Below are 12,835 nucleotides of genomic sequence, written 5' to 3'. Positions count from 1 at the left end.
GGGTGAGCTAACCATATGCGCATCAATAAAAAAATGCATAATTTCACAACATAAAACTGATTTCTAGTTTTATAATTCAAACACCAACAACCATTAATCAAGAGAAAAAGAAGGTTGTATATGCACCTTCCCCGTGTTGCAAAGGGTGGACGCACCATTGGCCATGAGCTTCACTGCAACTTCTTGTTTGTCTCGATCAAGCTCTGGAGCTTTCTGAGGATCATCAATCTCCACCGCATTAGCCTTATCCATAAGGCCAATGATAGTTTACAAGATATATATGATGATGGCAAGGGGCACAGAGGTGGAGGTGTTGGAAGGGATGGTAACTTTGGTGATGGAAACTTCAAATGCTTACCCAATATTTAATTTGTCTCTCCATTACAACCAACAAGATCATGAATAGATTATTAAAAAAAATGATGACTTAAATAAATCAATCAGAATTATCATGTCAAATTCAAACTTGGTACCACATGTGATATTACTGGAATCGCAATAAATAATCACAACCGCTGCTGCTACCTTAATCTCAGTAAACAAATAGGGAAGTTGGAAACAAGAAATACCAACTCAAAGGTCGGTGTTATACTTACAAAGGCAAATTTCAGATATAGTACTTGGATGCTGAAACTTGTGGTAAATGACCACAATAGCATAATTGAAAAAATACTGAAATAGTAGCCATGTCATTAATTGGTGAACATTTATATGAAACATAGCAAGCTTGTCTATAAAGCTCATGAACATTGCTACCACTCTGCTACAACTACAGCTGATTTAGCAAGATAAATCCAAATCGAAACCTTTAATGAAGATCCTGTTAATCAGAAGGACCCAAACTACTCCACTATCACTATAATGAAGCATTTATGAACTGTTGGTCTAGTAAGCTAACTTCCAAACTTTAGAACTGCATTATATCCCATTTGACACCATTTTTCAAGCCCTATCTTAGGATCAGAAGTGTACCTATGTTGCAGAAGACATAATCTATTCATGGAAAGATATATAAATTTGATATTTTTGTTCATTTCACAGGGAAAAACATAATAAACAGAATTACAATGCCTCACCTTTATCAAGCTCATAGATTTATTTGTTTGGTATCTCTTTACTATTATGGTATATACTATGGTTTGCAGTTCTCTTAGGTTGAGTAACTGCTTTCTACAGAAATTATGACACATCTTACTAAAAACAGAAAATTTTAGGCTTGGATTTCACTCTTGAACTTATCTTTATTTTCGAAAATTTTCAAATTGAAAATTATTCATTTCATGAACAGTTTTTTAAACAATATCTGAGTGGTTGATCAACAGTCTTTTGATTGTCAAACACAATTCTAGTTTTGCAACTCCACAATTTTCTAAATTATTTCACCCTCTAAACAAAATCCTGAGATGCTTTAGTATCTTTGTATATGCAAATAAACATTTAAAAAAACACTATTTCAAGTGAAATGAAGTACTCCGTAGTGAAATAAGATCTCCACCAAATAAAAGTTTTCACGGGTTCTAGAATGGTCCTAAAAGAACATAAAAAATCTGAAGGCTAATGGATATTTTAGGGAACCTTTAGTCACCCAAAAAATAAAGACATAAGAAGTTACATCTTAGATCAAAATTATGCATAGATCTCTTAGTTGTTGAATATGATTATAGTTGTGCAACACCATAAGTTTCCATATTTTCACCCTCTAAGCAAATCCAAAGATGCTTTAATACCTTTGTATCTGTGAATAAAGATTTAGCAAAGACACCATAGCAAGATTTTAAATTCATCATGTGAAAGTACTTTGATCTGGCAATAGAGCTACACAGTTCAATCTTCAAAGTTTCTTAATGGTCCTAAAAGAATATAAAATTCTGAAGTTCAACTTATATCATAGGAAACCTATAGTTAGAAAAGAAAAAAGAAGCATAGGGTCATAGGCAATTACCTCTTATAATGCATAGATCTCACGATTGTCAAACACACTTCTAGATATGCAATGTGATGTCTTCATGTGATAACTAGGCCATATTGAATGTTATAAGAAATCTCAACTCAAAAAAAAATGGAAAAGGAAATCTGAAGTTTGTTATACGGTTCAATCTTCAAAGTTTGTTATGGCAATGTGATATCTTCATGTGATACTTAAGGCCATATTACAAGTGCTTTGTTCTGGCAATAGAGCTATATAGTTCAATCTTATAGTCAGAAACTTATAGTCGGAAACTTATAGTCCTAAAAGAATATAGTCCTAAAAGTTTCTTTATAGTCCAAAGTTTCTTTATAATCCTAAAAGAATATAAAATTCTTAAGTTTAACTTATATCATAGGAAACTTATAGTCGGAAACAAAAAATAGAAACATAAGGCCATAGGCAATTACCTCTTATAATGCATAGATCTCTCAATTGTCAAACACTCTTCTAGGTGTGCAATGTGATGTCTTCATGTGATACCAAAGCCATATTGAATATCATAAGAAATCTGAACTCAAAAAAGAAAAAAAACAATAAGCATCTATCAGTTTGATCTAATTATGCATGATTAGCATACACAACAAAATATATAGTCTGCACAAAAATTCTCAAACAAAAATGAGACAAAGATAGTAACTTACAAAAAAGAAACACAAGAGAAGCAAATTGAAATCACTTTAAACCACATAATTAGATTATAACAATTGGGCAAAAATTATAGACCACATGTTTCATCAATTGGGCAATAATCATATCGATAACTATGAAATGATAAACAATAAATAGGAAACAAAAATCAAACTCGTAGCTGCAATGATAGTCATGTTGTAAATAAGCCTACTAAAATGCTGTAAAAGGCTGTAAGACTTCTAACTTACCTTAGGCGGTTGCGCTCATATTTGAAGATCTCGAATCCATGCGCTTGTATGAAAATGTGCTGCCTCTTTGACACCACGAAACTTCCCATTGCAATGTTCCCAACAACAGATCTTCATGTCAAGCACTAGAGAAGTCTTCCATTTGGAATCTTAATCATTTCCACCTATCCGCCTTTTCATCTTATGAGAACATTAAATTGGGCAAAGGGCAGTTCAGGTTTTGTTATTTTGGGAGTCTCAAAGATATTCCAAAACCTGACTGTCTCATCTGCTGCCGCAGAAGCTACTACACCTCCCAGTGGACTCCCAGCCAAGGAAAGAACCCGGGATGAATGACCGGAAACCTCAGCCACTCTCGTCATGGATGGGTAATTCCACAAGGTGAGTTGATTGTTCGGCGAACCATGGGAGGTCAGTAATTCAGATTTGTTTTTGTCCCATAGCAATGCACAAACTTCAGAGCCAGCATCAATCGAGTTCAAGCAAGCACCATTAACGGTGTTCCAAAACTTAACGCAATGATCATTGCAACCTCCACCAGAAGCCAGCAGGTTGCTCCGAGTTGGGCACCAGTCAACGGCCTTCACAATGGAAGTGTGGCTGCTGATCCTGTGAAGCCATTGGCGTTGACGTGGATGGTCACGTGAGACAAGCATGCAGGCATCCCATATGTGCACTAGTTTGTCCTGCCCTCCACTCGCCAGATACCGCCCTGACAACACGGACCATTTAAGACTACAAACTCCACGCCGATGCCCATTATAGAAACAGATGAACATGTCATCCTTTCTAAAGTCATAATCAACAACAGTGCCATCAAATCTTCCGACTGTCAAGATTGAATTACTTCTCCACGCAAGTGACAACACAGGGGCCTGGTTCTCATCTTCCATCCCATCCACGACATGTCCTGTTGCTGGATCAATCAGGGATAAATCTGAATTGCCAAATGCGACAGCAAGAACTGCACAGTCTGGCGACCAGCGGATGCAAGTGATAGGTCCTCTGTCTTCTTTGGGTTGTAGAAGCTTAGTCGACTCGTTTGCAGCGTCCCAGAGATACACTGCGTCCTCAAGGCCAATCGCCAACACATTATTGCTTCCCCAGTCGAGGAGATTCAAAACATTATCATCCAACAAGCCGTGGATTACCAAAACCCTCTCTGGTTCTTTAGGGATTCGCCTCTGCTGCTTCTTCTGCGGCCGAATGGGCTCGTCAAACTCGGGCAGCTTGCTGGCCGACGCTTCAGGTGCAGTCTTGAAAGCGAGGATACGAGACCTGTTCTTCAAAATGCACTCGTCAAGAAGCTTTTGGTACGCCACGCTCGATGGGGATTCCCTCGAACCATCACGCTGCGGTCTCGAAGGCCCGGTTAGGGCAAAGCGTGCGTAGTCCATGTCCATCGCCGACCGGAACGGGATGAAGCGGTCGTACTCCACACGCCTAGAACGCGAAGAAGACATATTTTCCAATCGAAACCAGAACGAGACTGGCTAGGTGACGAAAAACGATCGAGAAAACCAGAAAGATCGATCTTCCCACAAGAAAGTCGACAACCAAGAATCGATTAAAAGAACCCCAAGACCAACAAAAATTCTGAACCCTAATCAAAATTTCGACGGATGAAGAACCAAGCGAAACGAAACAAGAGAAAAAAGAAAGGAATGAGATCACCGCAATAAAAATCGAAGGGAAGGACCCTCGCAGCTGTGCCCGTTCGTGTTCGTCGGAGAGCAGTTCCGACCTTCGCAGAACGACGAGATCGCCGAGAGTCGAGAGTCGAGAGTCGAGAGCCGAGAGGAGGAGAGCGCGCGACGGGAGAGAAGTTGTTGTGATTGCAACAGAGTGGGCCCTCGGGTTATATAGATGCCACCCAGCCCAAGCGTTACATTCTAAAATCGTTCCGTTATATTTACCCAATCTACGTAGCGGATAGTATGACATCACACCGTTATATACAGTTATCATCTACGTTAAATTTCGTGTACCTTACTCTTTTAGAATTTGTATGTTAAAGAAACAAGACGTGGTATGTTTTTTGTACGAAGCAATGTTTTTAAACTACTAAAATTATTATTAATATAATGAGATTTGATATTCTTTTATTTGTCACTAAAAAAGAAAATTTTTATTTTATGATTTTTTAATTTTTAAATAATATCTATAAACTGATAATATTTTTATTAATACACTAGGTTTTGAGTCTCAAATTATAATATATTTTATTTTTAATTTTTAATTTAGTACAATCTTCATTCACATAAATTATGCATCTAATTAATCCAACAAAAATCAAACAGTGAACAATTAGACAAAACTAGAAGTAAATACTGACCATTCTCAATTTAGATGATAAATAGTTAAATGCTTGAATTATTAAGAAAACATGACAATTAATCAGTTTTAATTATATTAATTTATTATTATTATTCTAACCAAAATTCATTGAAATTTCATCTTAAATTGTTGGAGTAAAACAATGATATACAAATTTTGATGAAGAAACAAATAAGATATTAAAATAATAAAAATAAAAAGATAAAATATAGAAAGAACTTAAAGTCATGTAATCAATGTCTTAATATGAAAAACTCATCTTTACATATCGGATTGATCGAGATTCTAATCTCAATATTTAATCCATCTTATCTTTGCGAACACAAATAGATATTATCTTTCTTACGAGCATAATCATAGAGTTAGTTAACTAGCCTCTCTTAACATACCAAGTAGAAAAACAAAATAATAATAATATTTTTAAAAAATAAAGAGGAGAAATTGTATTGAAATATGAATTAATAAACTATAGCCATTTACAATTCTATTTATAGAGCCTAAAAAACATCCCAAATGTTAACTGATATTGTTGTAGACATGTTAAATCATCCTCATATATATAGTCATGTGCACCTATAAAAATAATTTAACACACATTATCACATATAAAAACACACCAAATAAATATACAAGAGCACAAATATAAGTACACAAAATTCACTGGTAATGATTTTAGAATATATTGAATTAGATAAACATCTTTATGACAAGCAAAGATAAAAACATACAATAAACAAATAACAAATAAAGAAAAATAATACAAAACTTAGTGGCAATGTTCTTGGAACACAAATTATTGGCATAGCTATTAAGTTTTTGTGTTATCGTAAGACAAAGCAATATAGGACCAACAAATAAAGATATCAAATGCTGCTCTCGAAGACAATATGAAATTTCACTTAAGTTATTCTTCATAATTCTATTCTTATAAATGTCATCATGTGCTTATTCATCAAAAGTTGCAATAGGACTAACTCCCTCCTAGTTGAACACGAACATCTATACTTGAAAATATTTTCTAGGAAAATAACAAAATCTTATTTAATTTTTCTTCAAGAAATTTAAATATTACTTATTTATTTTCAACTTTTAACATATTCAAGTGGTCAAATATTACATCCTAATTCAACACGAAATAACCGAATACTATTTACTTTTTATTCATGAAGATTCAAATATTACCTGATTATTATGAGTTTTCAATATAATCAAACAATCAAAATCTAATCAATAAATGAAGCCTACTAATTTGTAGAGTGTTTTTGTTATTTAGCAGGTACTACTCTTCCTACATGATTAATGTAACAAATGAGTACTATGGATTTGAATAATATAATGAATATCCCATGGCCTAGAGGAATACATATATATATGTTTAAACTTCTTAAGATTTTGTAGTAGCTAAAGCCTCTTGATGTGATAGCCATGTTTATTTTTGAATAATCTGATCATACTTGTTTGAGGCTAAGGCGGAGAGATAAGAAAATAAAACTTCACAACTTACCTATAAATGTCTTATTCTTATGAAAGCTCTAATGTTCTCACATAAATTTACTGACTAACTTATGTCCATAAACCATAATGTCATGTCTGCAAAGCAACAGGCATGATTTCACTTGCTATAACTTGGAATGTTATGGCCATAACTTATCCAAAAGCTAAAGGTTTGATAGAAGCATATAAACATCACAAAACATGAATTATCTTTCTGCAAACAGAAAGTATATAATCCCAATATAGTTGTAGAGTTAGAATAAATTACCTTTTTGCTAGTGGAACAGAGAGAAAGATGGGCTGATCAAGTACAAAAAGGAACTCAAGATGTTGCCCTCACTGGTCTCATTCAGAAGACTTTTAGAGATTTATGATTCACATAAAAAAAATAGAAAATCATTTTTGTGTATCATACTGTATAGAGTGAGTAGAGTGATACCAAATTTATAGATTCATCAAGAGGATACTCAAAAGTTACGTGAACTGAAATCCTAGAGATCAATTTGTATAGCACTTTCTTCTTTTAACACAGTTCTTCATAAGGAAAGAACAAATTGAGAATTAGAAACAAAAAGTAAAATTAAAAGTATCTCACAAGATTTACTCATCATATTATGATTATATTTAAGCAATGTCACCTAGCAAAAACACATATTCAAGCATGATTCATAATTTCTATCTGTATCGATGTATCGAGTCTCGCTTAATACAGTATGCATACTAATGGTATGCTAGGACATATTGCCAATATGCCTAAAATGAGTTAAAATCCCTTCAAAAATATCTAAAAAATAAAAAAGAAAGTTAAAATAGAATTTTTAAGATATATATAATATAAATTTTGCATAGCCTTAGCAAAAATAATGTAAATTAGAAAATATTGTCACATATCTTTTTTGAGCTTTGAGGAGTAGCCTTATGGTATATTTTAGATCATCCTTCCGTTAATATTGAATTATCTAGTAGCTAAGGGGTATTGCCAAAGGTAAGGTGTTGACTCTAACGAAACATTCTCACCCGTAGTTGAGCTAAAATTCATCTGAATTCTATTGGCTATTGTAGTATACTATGATTATGAGATTTGACAGATGGATGTTAAAACAACATTTCTTAATTGCAACCTCGAGGAGGAGGTGTATATGATACAGCCTTAGGGATTCATGTCCAAGGATTACCTAAATAAGGTGGTGTGTAGGTTGCCTAGGTCCATTTATGGACTAAAGCAAGCTTCCCAAAGTTGGAGCATAAGGTTTGATCAGGTAATCAGATCTCATGACTTTGTTAAGAATGAAGATGAGCCTTATGTGTATTGGAAGGTAAGTGGAAGCACTATCACCTTCTTGGTGTTATATGTGAATGACATCATGATCATTAGGAATGATGTAAGAATGATATCCACAGTAAAGACTTGGTTATCTAGACACTTCTCCATGAATGACTTAGAGGAAGCATCCTATATCTTGGGGATTCGGATTTATAGAAATAGATCCAAGAGGATGCTTGGTCTATCCTAATCCAGATAAATAGTCACCATTATCAAAAGGTTTGGCATTAAAAATTCCAAGGGAGTTCTTATACTGATAAGATATGAGATATCGCTTTCTAGGAGTATATCCCCAAATACTCTTGAAGAAAGAGCGAACATGGATAGGATACCCTATGTCTCAATGATAGGGTCTATCATGTATGTCATGCTATATACCAAACCTGATATAGCGGTTACTCTGAATGTCACGAGCAGGTATCAGGCGGATCAAGGCTTGGAGCACTAGAAAGCAGTAAAGTGTATCCTTAAGTACTTAAGAAGGACTAAGGATCTTTTACTGGTATATGGAGGTAGTAGCCTTAGGGTTGAAGGCTACATAGACTCAAGTTTCCAATCCATTGTTAATGATAGCAAGTCGAATTCGGGGTATGTGTACTGTTGGGAAATCTTAGGGGCGACATAACATGTGCATCAGAAGAACAAGAAAACAAAATCCTCAATTTCCCAAAAAGATATTTGTTGTCGTGCGAAGATTCATGCGCAAAAATCTACGAAATAAATTACGTATATAATAGATTATGTTACCTAGGGAGATTATATATCACTGTTTCCTTGTAGATCTCTAGAAGAGGGTGAAGGAGGTCAAGCGTCCTCCTTTCTAGCGGTGATTCACATAGTAGGGCTGCGACGACGCTCCTCAAAACTCTAGGCCTGCTCTGAGATGGATAGGGGGAGGGGAATAGGAGAGGAAAGCAAAGGCTCTAGCCTATGAACCATTGAATCCCTCCTATTTATAGAGGTCCCATGTTAAACCCTAATGGATCCTCCCCTATTGGGTATTGGATCTACATCCAACTACCTAAGCCTCTTAGATTAGTGGATCGTTATCCATTAATCTCTTATGGGCTCTTATTAGATCTCATCCATAGGATCCAATAATTCAAGGGCTTATTGGATATCCAATAAGACAGGGGCTTCGGCGGATATCTCATATCCGAACCTCTACTCATCGCAACGCCTACCATATATGTCTGACCCTCTAGGCTTAATATCGAGCTGGCCATGAGTCATACCTATCAGAACTCATTCTGTCTTAGTGAATTATTATCTCTATAATAATTCACTCGACTCATCGACTACGGACGTACTAGGCCACTACACCGTAGTCCCCAAACGATATAGGGGAATCAAATCCATTGGACCTATCTATCCTCAGTTACCGTGTACCTATAGTCCCTCATCCATCTAATATCCCAGAGACCGTATATCGGGCATGGTGCTGTCAGACCCATACGGTTTCTACACAAGTCTCTCTCTAATCGGATTCTCCCAAAGAACTCTTTCTCTATCAATCCGAGTGACCCTAGCTAGGGATTTTTCTGAGCAAGAACACATGGGATATTCCTCTCATGACGTCGAGAGTAGATGATCCTCTATCGACACTCAATAGCCCTCGTAAGATCAACTATCACTCTCAATGACCAACTGTACTAGATCTGGGATATCCAAACCTATAAGTCTGGTATCAAAGAGTGGAGCACTTATACATGACATCCTTGGTGTCTCAAGTCTAAAGACCAAATACACCACTAGAACTACGGAATCGCTGTTTGACAATAAGGCATCATCAATCATCCAACATTCCATAAGCGGATCAATCAGTGAACTCATTATCCAATGAGCACCTGTACTATATCCCTAGTGTCCCCACACGAGCAACTATGAGACCAACTGCATCCATTATATGAATGTGTATACAGCACACTAGTCTGTCCGGTTATCTTGATGTACCTCTTGAGTAACTTATGACCGAGATTATTTAGGATCTATGTTTAAAGGTGAATCAATCTCATTATCGTGATCTCATCACGATCCGATTCCATTGCACAGATCCAAAAACATCACAATATATACATTCATATATGCAACAATTACTATAATAAGCTAAAAGGTTCCGTGTCAAGTCACATGTGCCATCACTCACGTGATTGGCTTATTGGGCACCTATTGTTAGGATCAAGAGCACTAAGAGGGGTGGGGGGTGAATTAGTGCAGCGGAAAAACCAATGCCGGTTTAAAAACTTTCGTATGATAAAACCGTTTCCGATGTAAAGTCATTTTCGGAAACATAACTTGAAAGCGAGTTCATAAAGAAGTGCAGCAAAAGTAATGAGGAAGTAAAGCACATATGGAGGTTTGGAGTAAGGTAAATAGCAAGAATAAATGCAAACCAGAGAGCACGATAATTTTAGAGTGGTTCGGTCAATCTTGACCTACATCCACTTTTGGCTTCCTCTTTTGATGAGGTCACCGACGTCCATTAGAGGCTGGGCAGTGGTACCACCGCTTAACAGGGGCGGTACCATCGCCCAGCCTCGCTCGGAGACTGAGCCCTTGGGCGGTGCCATCACCAACCCAGGTGGTGCCACCGCCGGCCAAGAAATCTGGGTCCGAATGGGCTGATCCATTCGGCCCAATTTGGGTCTGTCAAAGGCCCAGTTGCCCCAAGATTAAGTTAATGGGATCACCTCCCATTTCTAACTTAATCATCATGCTAACTATGATATTTTAAGACATTATACTACAGCTTGCTCTGGTGCGTCAATCGCTTTTTCCGATGAGCTTCCGGCGAACTTCCAACGAACCCTCGGCGATGCTCCGGCGGACTTCTCGAATTTCTTTGGCAAGCTCCTAGACGTCTCGAATTTGTTCTCGCAGAACCTCCGACGACCGTCCGGACTTCCATTGAACTCTCGAACCCCCAACGTGATTATGGTCTTGACTCCGACGTAACTCCTGCTGCATGTCTTACTTTCATCGTAGTTAATCCTGCACACTTATCTCAACATATGGATTAGATAACAAATGATAATTGACTTCATCATCAAAATTCAAGATCCAACAATCTCCCCCTTTTTGATGATGACAATCAATTGATAACGAAGTTAACCTTAACTCCCCCTATCTATTTGTCATACTTGAGATAAGTCATTCTTGAATTCAAAACCTTTAAATTCAAGAGACCTATTGATAAGTTAATATCCTTTAACCTTATCAATACTCCCATCATGATTCCTATCATGATGTATCTCTCTGAAAATGATGTCTAGGCTTGACATCCATTTTCAAGTTTTACATTTCAAATATGAATGATAGTAATCGAAGCAATTCATTATATGGTAAGATATCAACATGTTAAATTGTGATGTAAGTTTTTGATATCTTAACATAATGCAAATATTTCAATTGTTTAGCAATCATAGCATTTCATCACATGGCAAGATATTAACATGTAAAATTACGATACAAATTCTTGATATCTTAACATGATGCAAACATTTCAATTGTTTAGCAATCATAGCATTTCATCACATGGCAAGATATCAACATGTAAAATTACGATGCAAATTCTTGATATCTTAACATGATGCAAACACTTCAAGTGTTTAACATGATGCATATCAATTTGTTCTTGATATCTTAACATGATGCATATATGGCATAGTGTAAATATGGCAATCATAGCATTTTTATCATCAATTTACCATATATTTCAATGCAAGCTTCTTTTGATATCTTAACATAATTCAAATTTAAATATGGCACTCATAGCTATCAATTCAAATATGTCACTCATAGCTATCATCAATTCATATATTTCTCCCCATTTGTCATCAACAAAAAAGAGAATGATATAAATAAATTTTAAACATAAGTGCGGTAATGATTCATGCCATAACATGGTTCATGTCATTTTTCAACAATGAGTGATAGGATACCAATTATACAAACATCTCAAGGAAAACATGACATGGAGATAGCTTTGAATACTTCTTCCTTTTTATTTGTTATTATCTTTTTGCATGAAGGAGGAAGGCTATTTGTGAGTTTACTTCGAATGAAGTTAAAATCGATAAGAGATTAAATCACGCTTCATTTTTATAAGGATCAAGATATGTATGTGAAACAAATCTTTGCAAGTAAAAACAATATCTTCCTTTTTCAAGAAGGAATTTATAAGAATGAATCATTTCATCAAATCCATTTCTCGAAAAAATATTTTTCACACGACAAGTGTATGAGAGATGTATTTGCTAATTGATTCCATATGTCAAAAATCAATTATATGAATCAAACTCGATATGACATATGGTTATGAAAGTTACATTAAGTCCGGAAGAAAATAATGTATCAAGAAAATCTGATTGTTAGGATACCAATTGTTAAGAGAATCCGAAAATAAAATTTAACACTTTCATGCATTCGGACAAGGCAAGGTTTTGTTATAGATTTTTAAACACAATCATGAAGATAAAACATACTCATCAACATGAAATTTTTTGTATCCAAAACACATAATTTCCAACATGTTATTAAGGCATGTAATAGTGTAAAACTCTCATTATAGCAATTGAATGAATCAAGAAAATTTTAAAAATAAATTAAATGAGTTTAAGCATTCAGACACATCAACATTCCTAATTCTCTTTTAATGAAATCAAATTGTCATTCACTTAGAGGTTTTGTAAAAATATCAGCTAGTTGATGTTTAGTATCAATGAACTTTATGATTACATCATTATTAGTGACATGATCTCGTATAAAGTGATGTCTAATATCAATATGTTTTGTTCTTAAGTGTTGAATGTGATTCTTTGTTAAACATATTGC

General features: G+C 35.3%; 2 protein-coding genes across 2 annotated transcripts in view; both read right to left on the bottom strand.

The window, feature by feature from the left end:
- Positions 1-125: 125 nt before the first annotated feature.
- The window catches only part of LOC135678455 (uncharacterized), a 37,193-nt gene continuing 24,483 nt past the window's right edge, over positions 126-12,835 (bottom strand). Inside the window, exon 3 of the mRNA XM_065191302.1 lies at positions 126-213. Within this exon, the coding sequence (XP_065047374.1) occupies positions 171-213 (43 nt within the window). The 3' untranslated portion in view covers positions 126-170. The remainder of the gene's footprint in view (positions 214-12,835) is intronic.
- On the bottom strand, positions 132-4,657 carry LOC135678447 (cell division cycle 20.2, cofactor of APC complex-like). The gene is made up of 2 exons (XM_065191293.1): positions 2,848-4,657; positions 132-2,477 (listed from the first exon to the last, which is right to left on the bottom strand). Exon 1 carries the CDS (start codon positions 4,308-4,310, stop codon positions 3,024-3,026), a length of 1,287 nt encoding a protein of 428 aa, XP_065047365.1. The 5' UTR covers positions 4,311-4,657; the 3' UTR covers positions 132-2,477; positions 2,848-3,023.

The sequence above is a fragment of the Musa acuminata genome, chromosome BXJ1-1, assembly GCF_036884655.1.
Source record: "Musa acuminata AAA Group cultivar baxijiao chromosome BXJ1-1, Cavendish_Baxijiao_AAA, whole genome shotgun sequence".
NCBI classification, from domain to species: Eukaryota; Viridiplantae; Streptophyta; class Magnoliopsida; order Zingiberales; family Musaceae; genus Musa; species Musa acuminata.
This window is presented reverse-complemented; position numbering and strand designations above follow the sequence as displayed.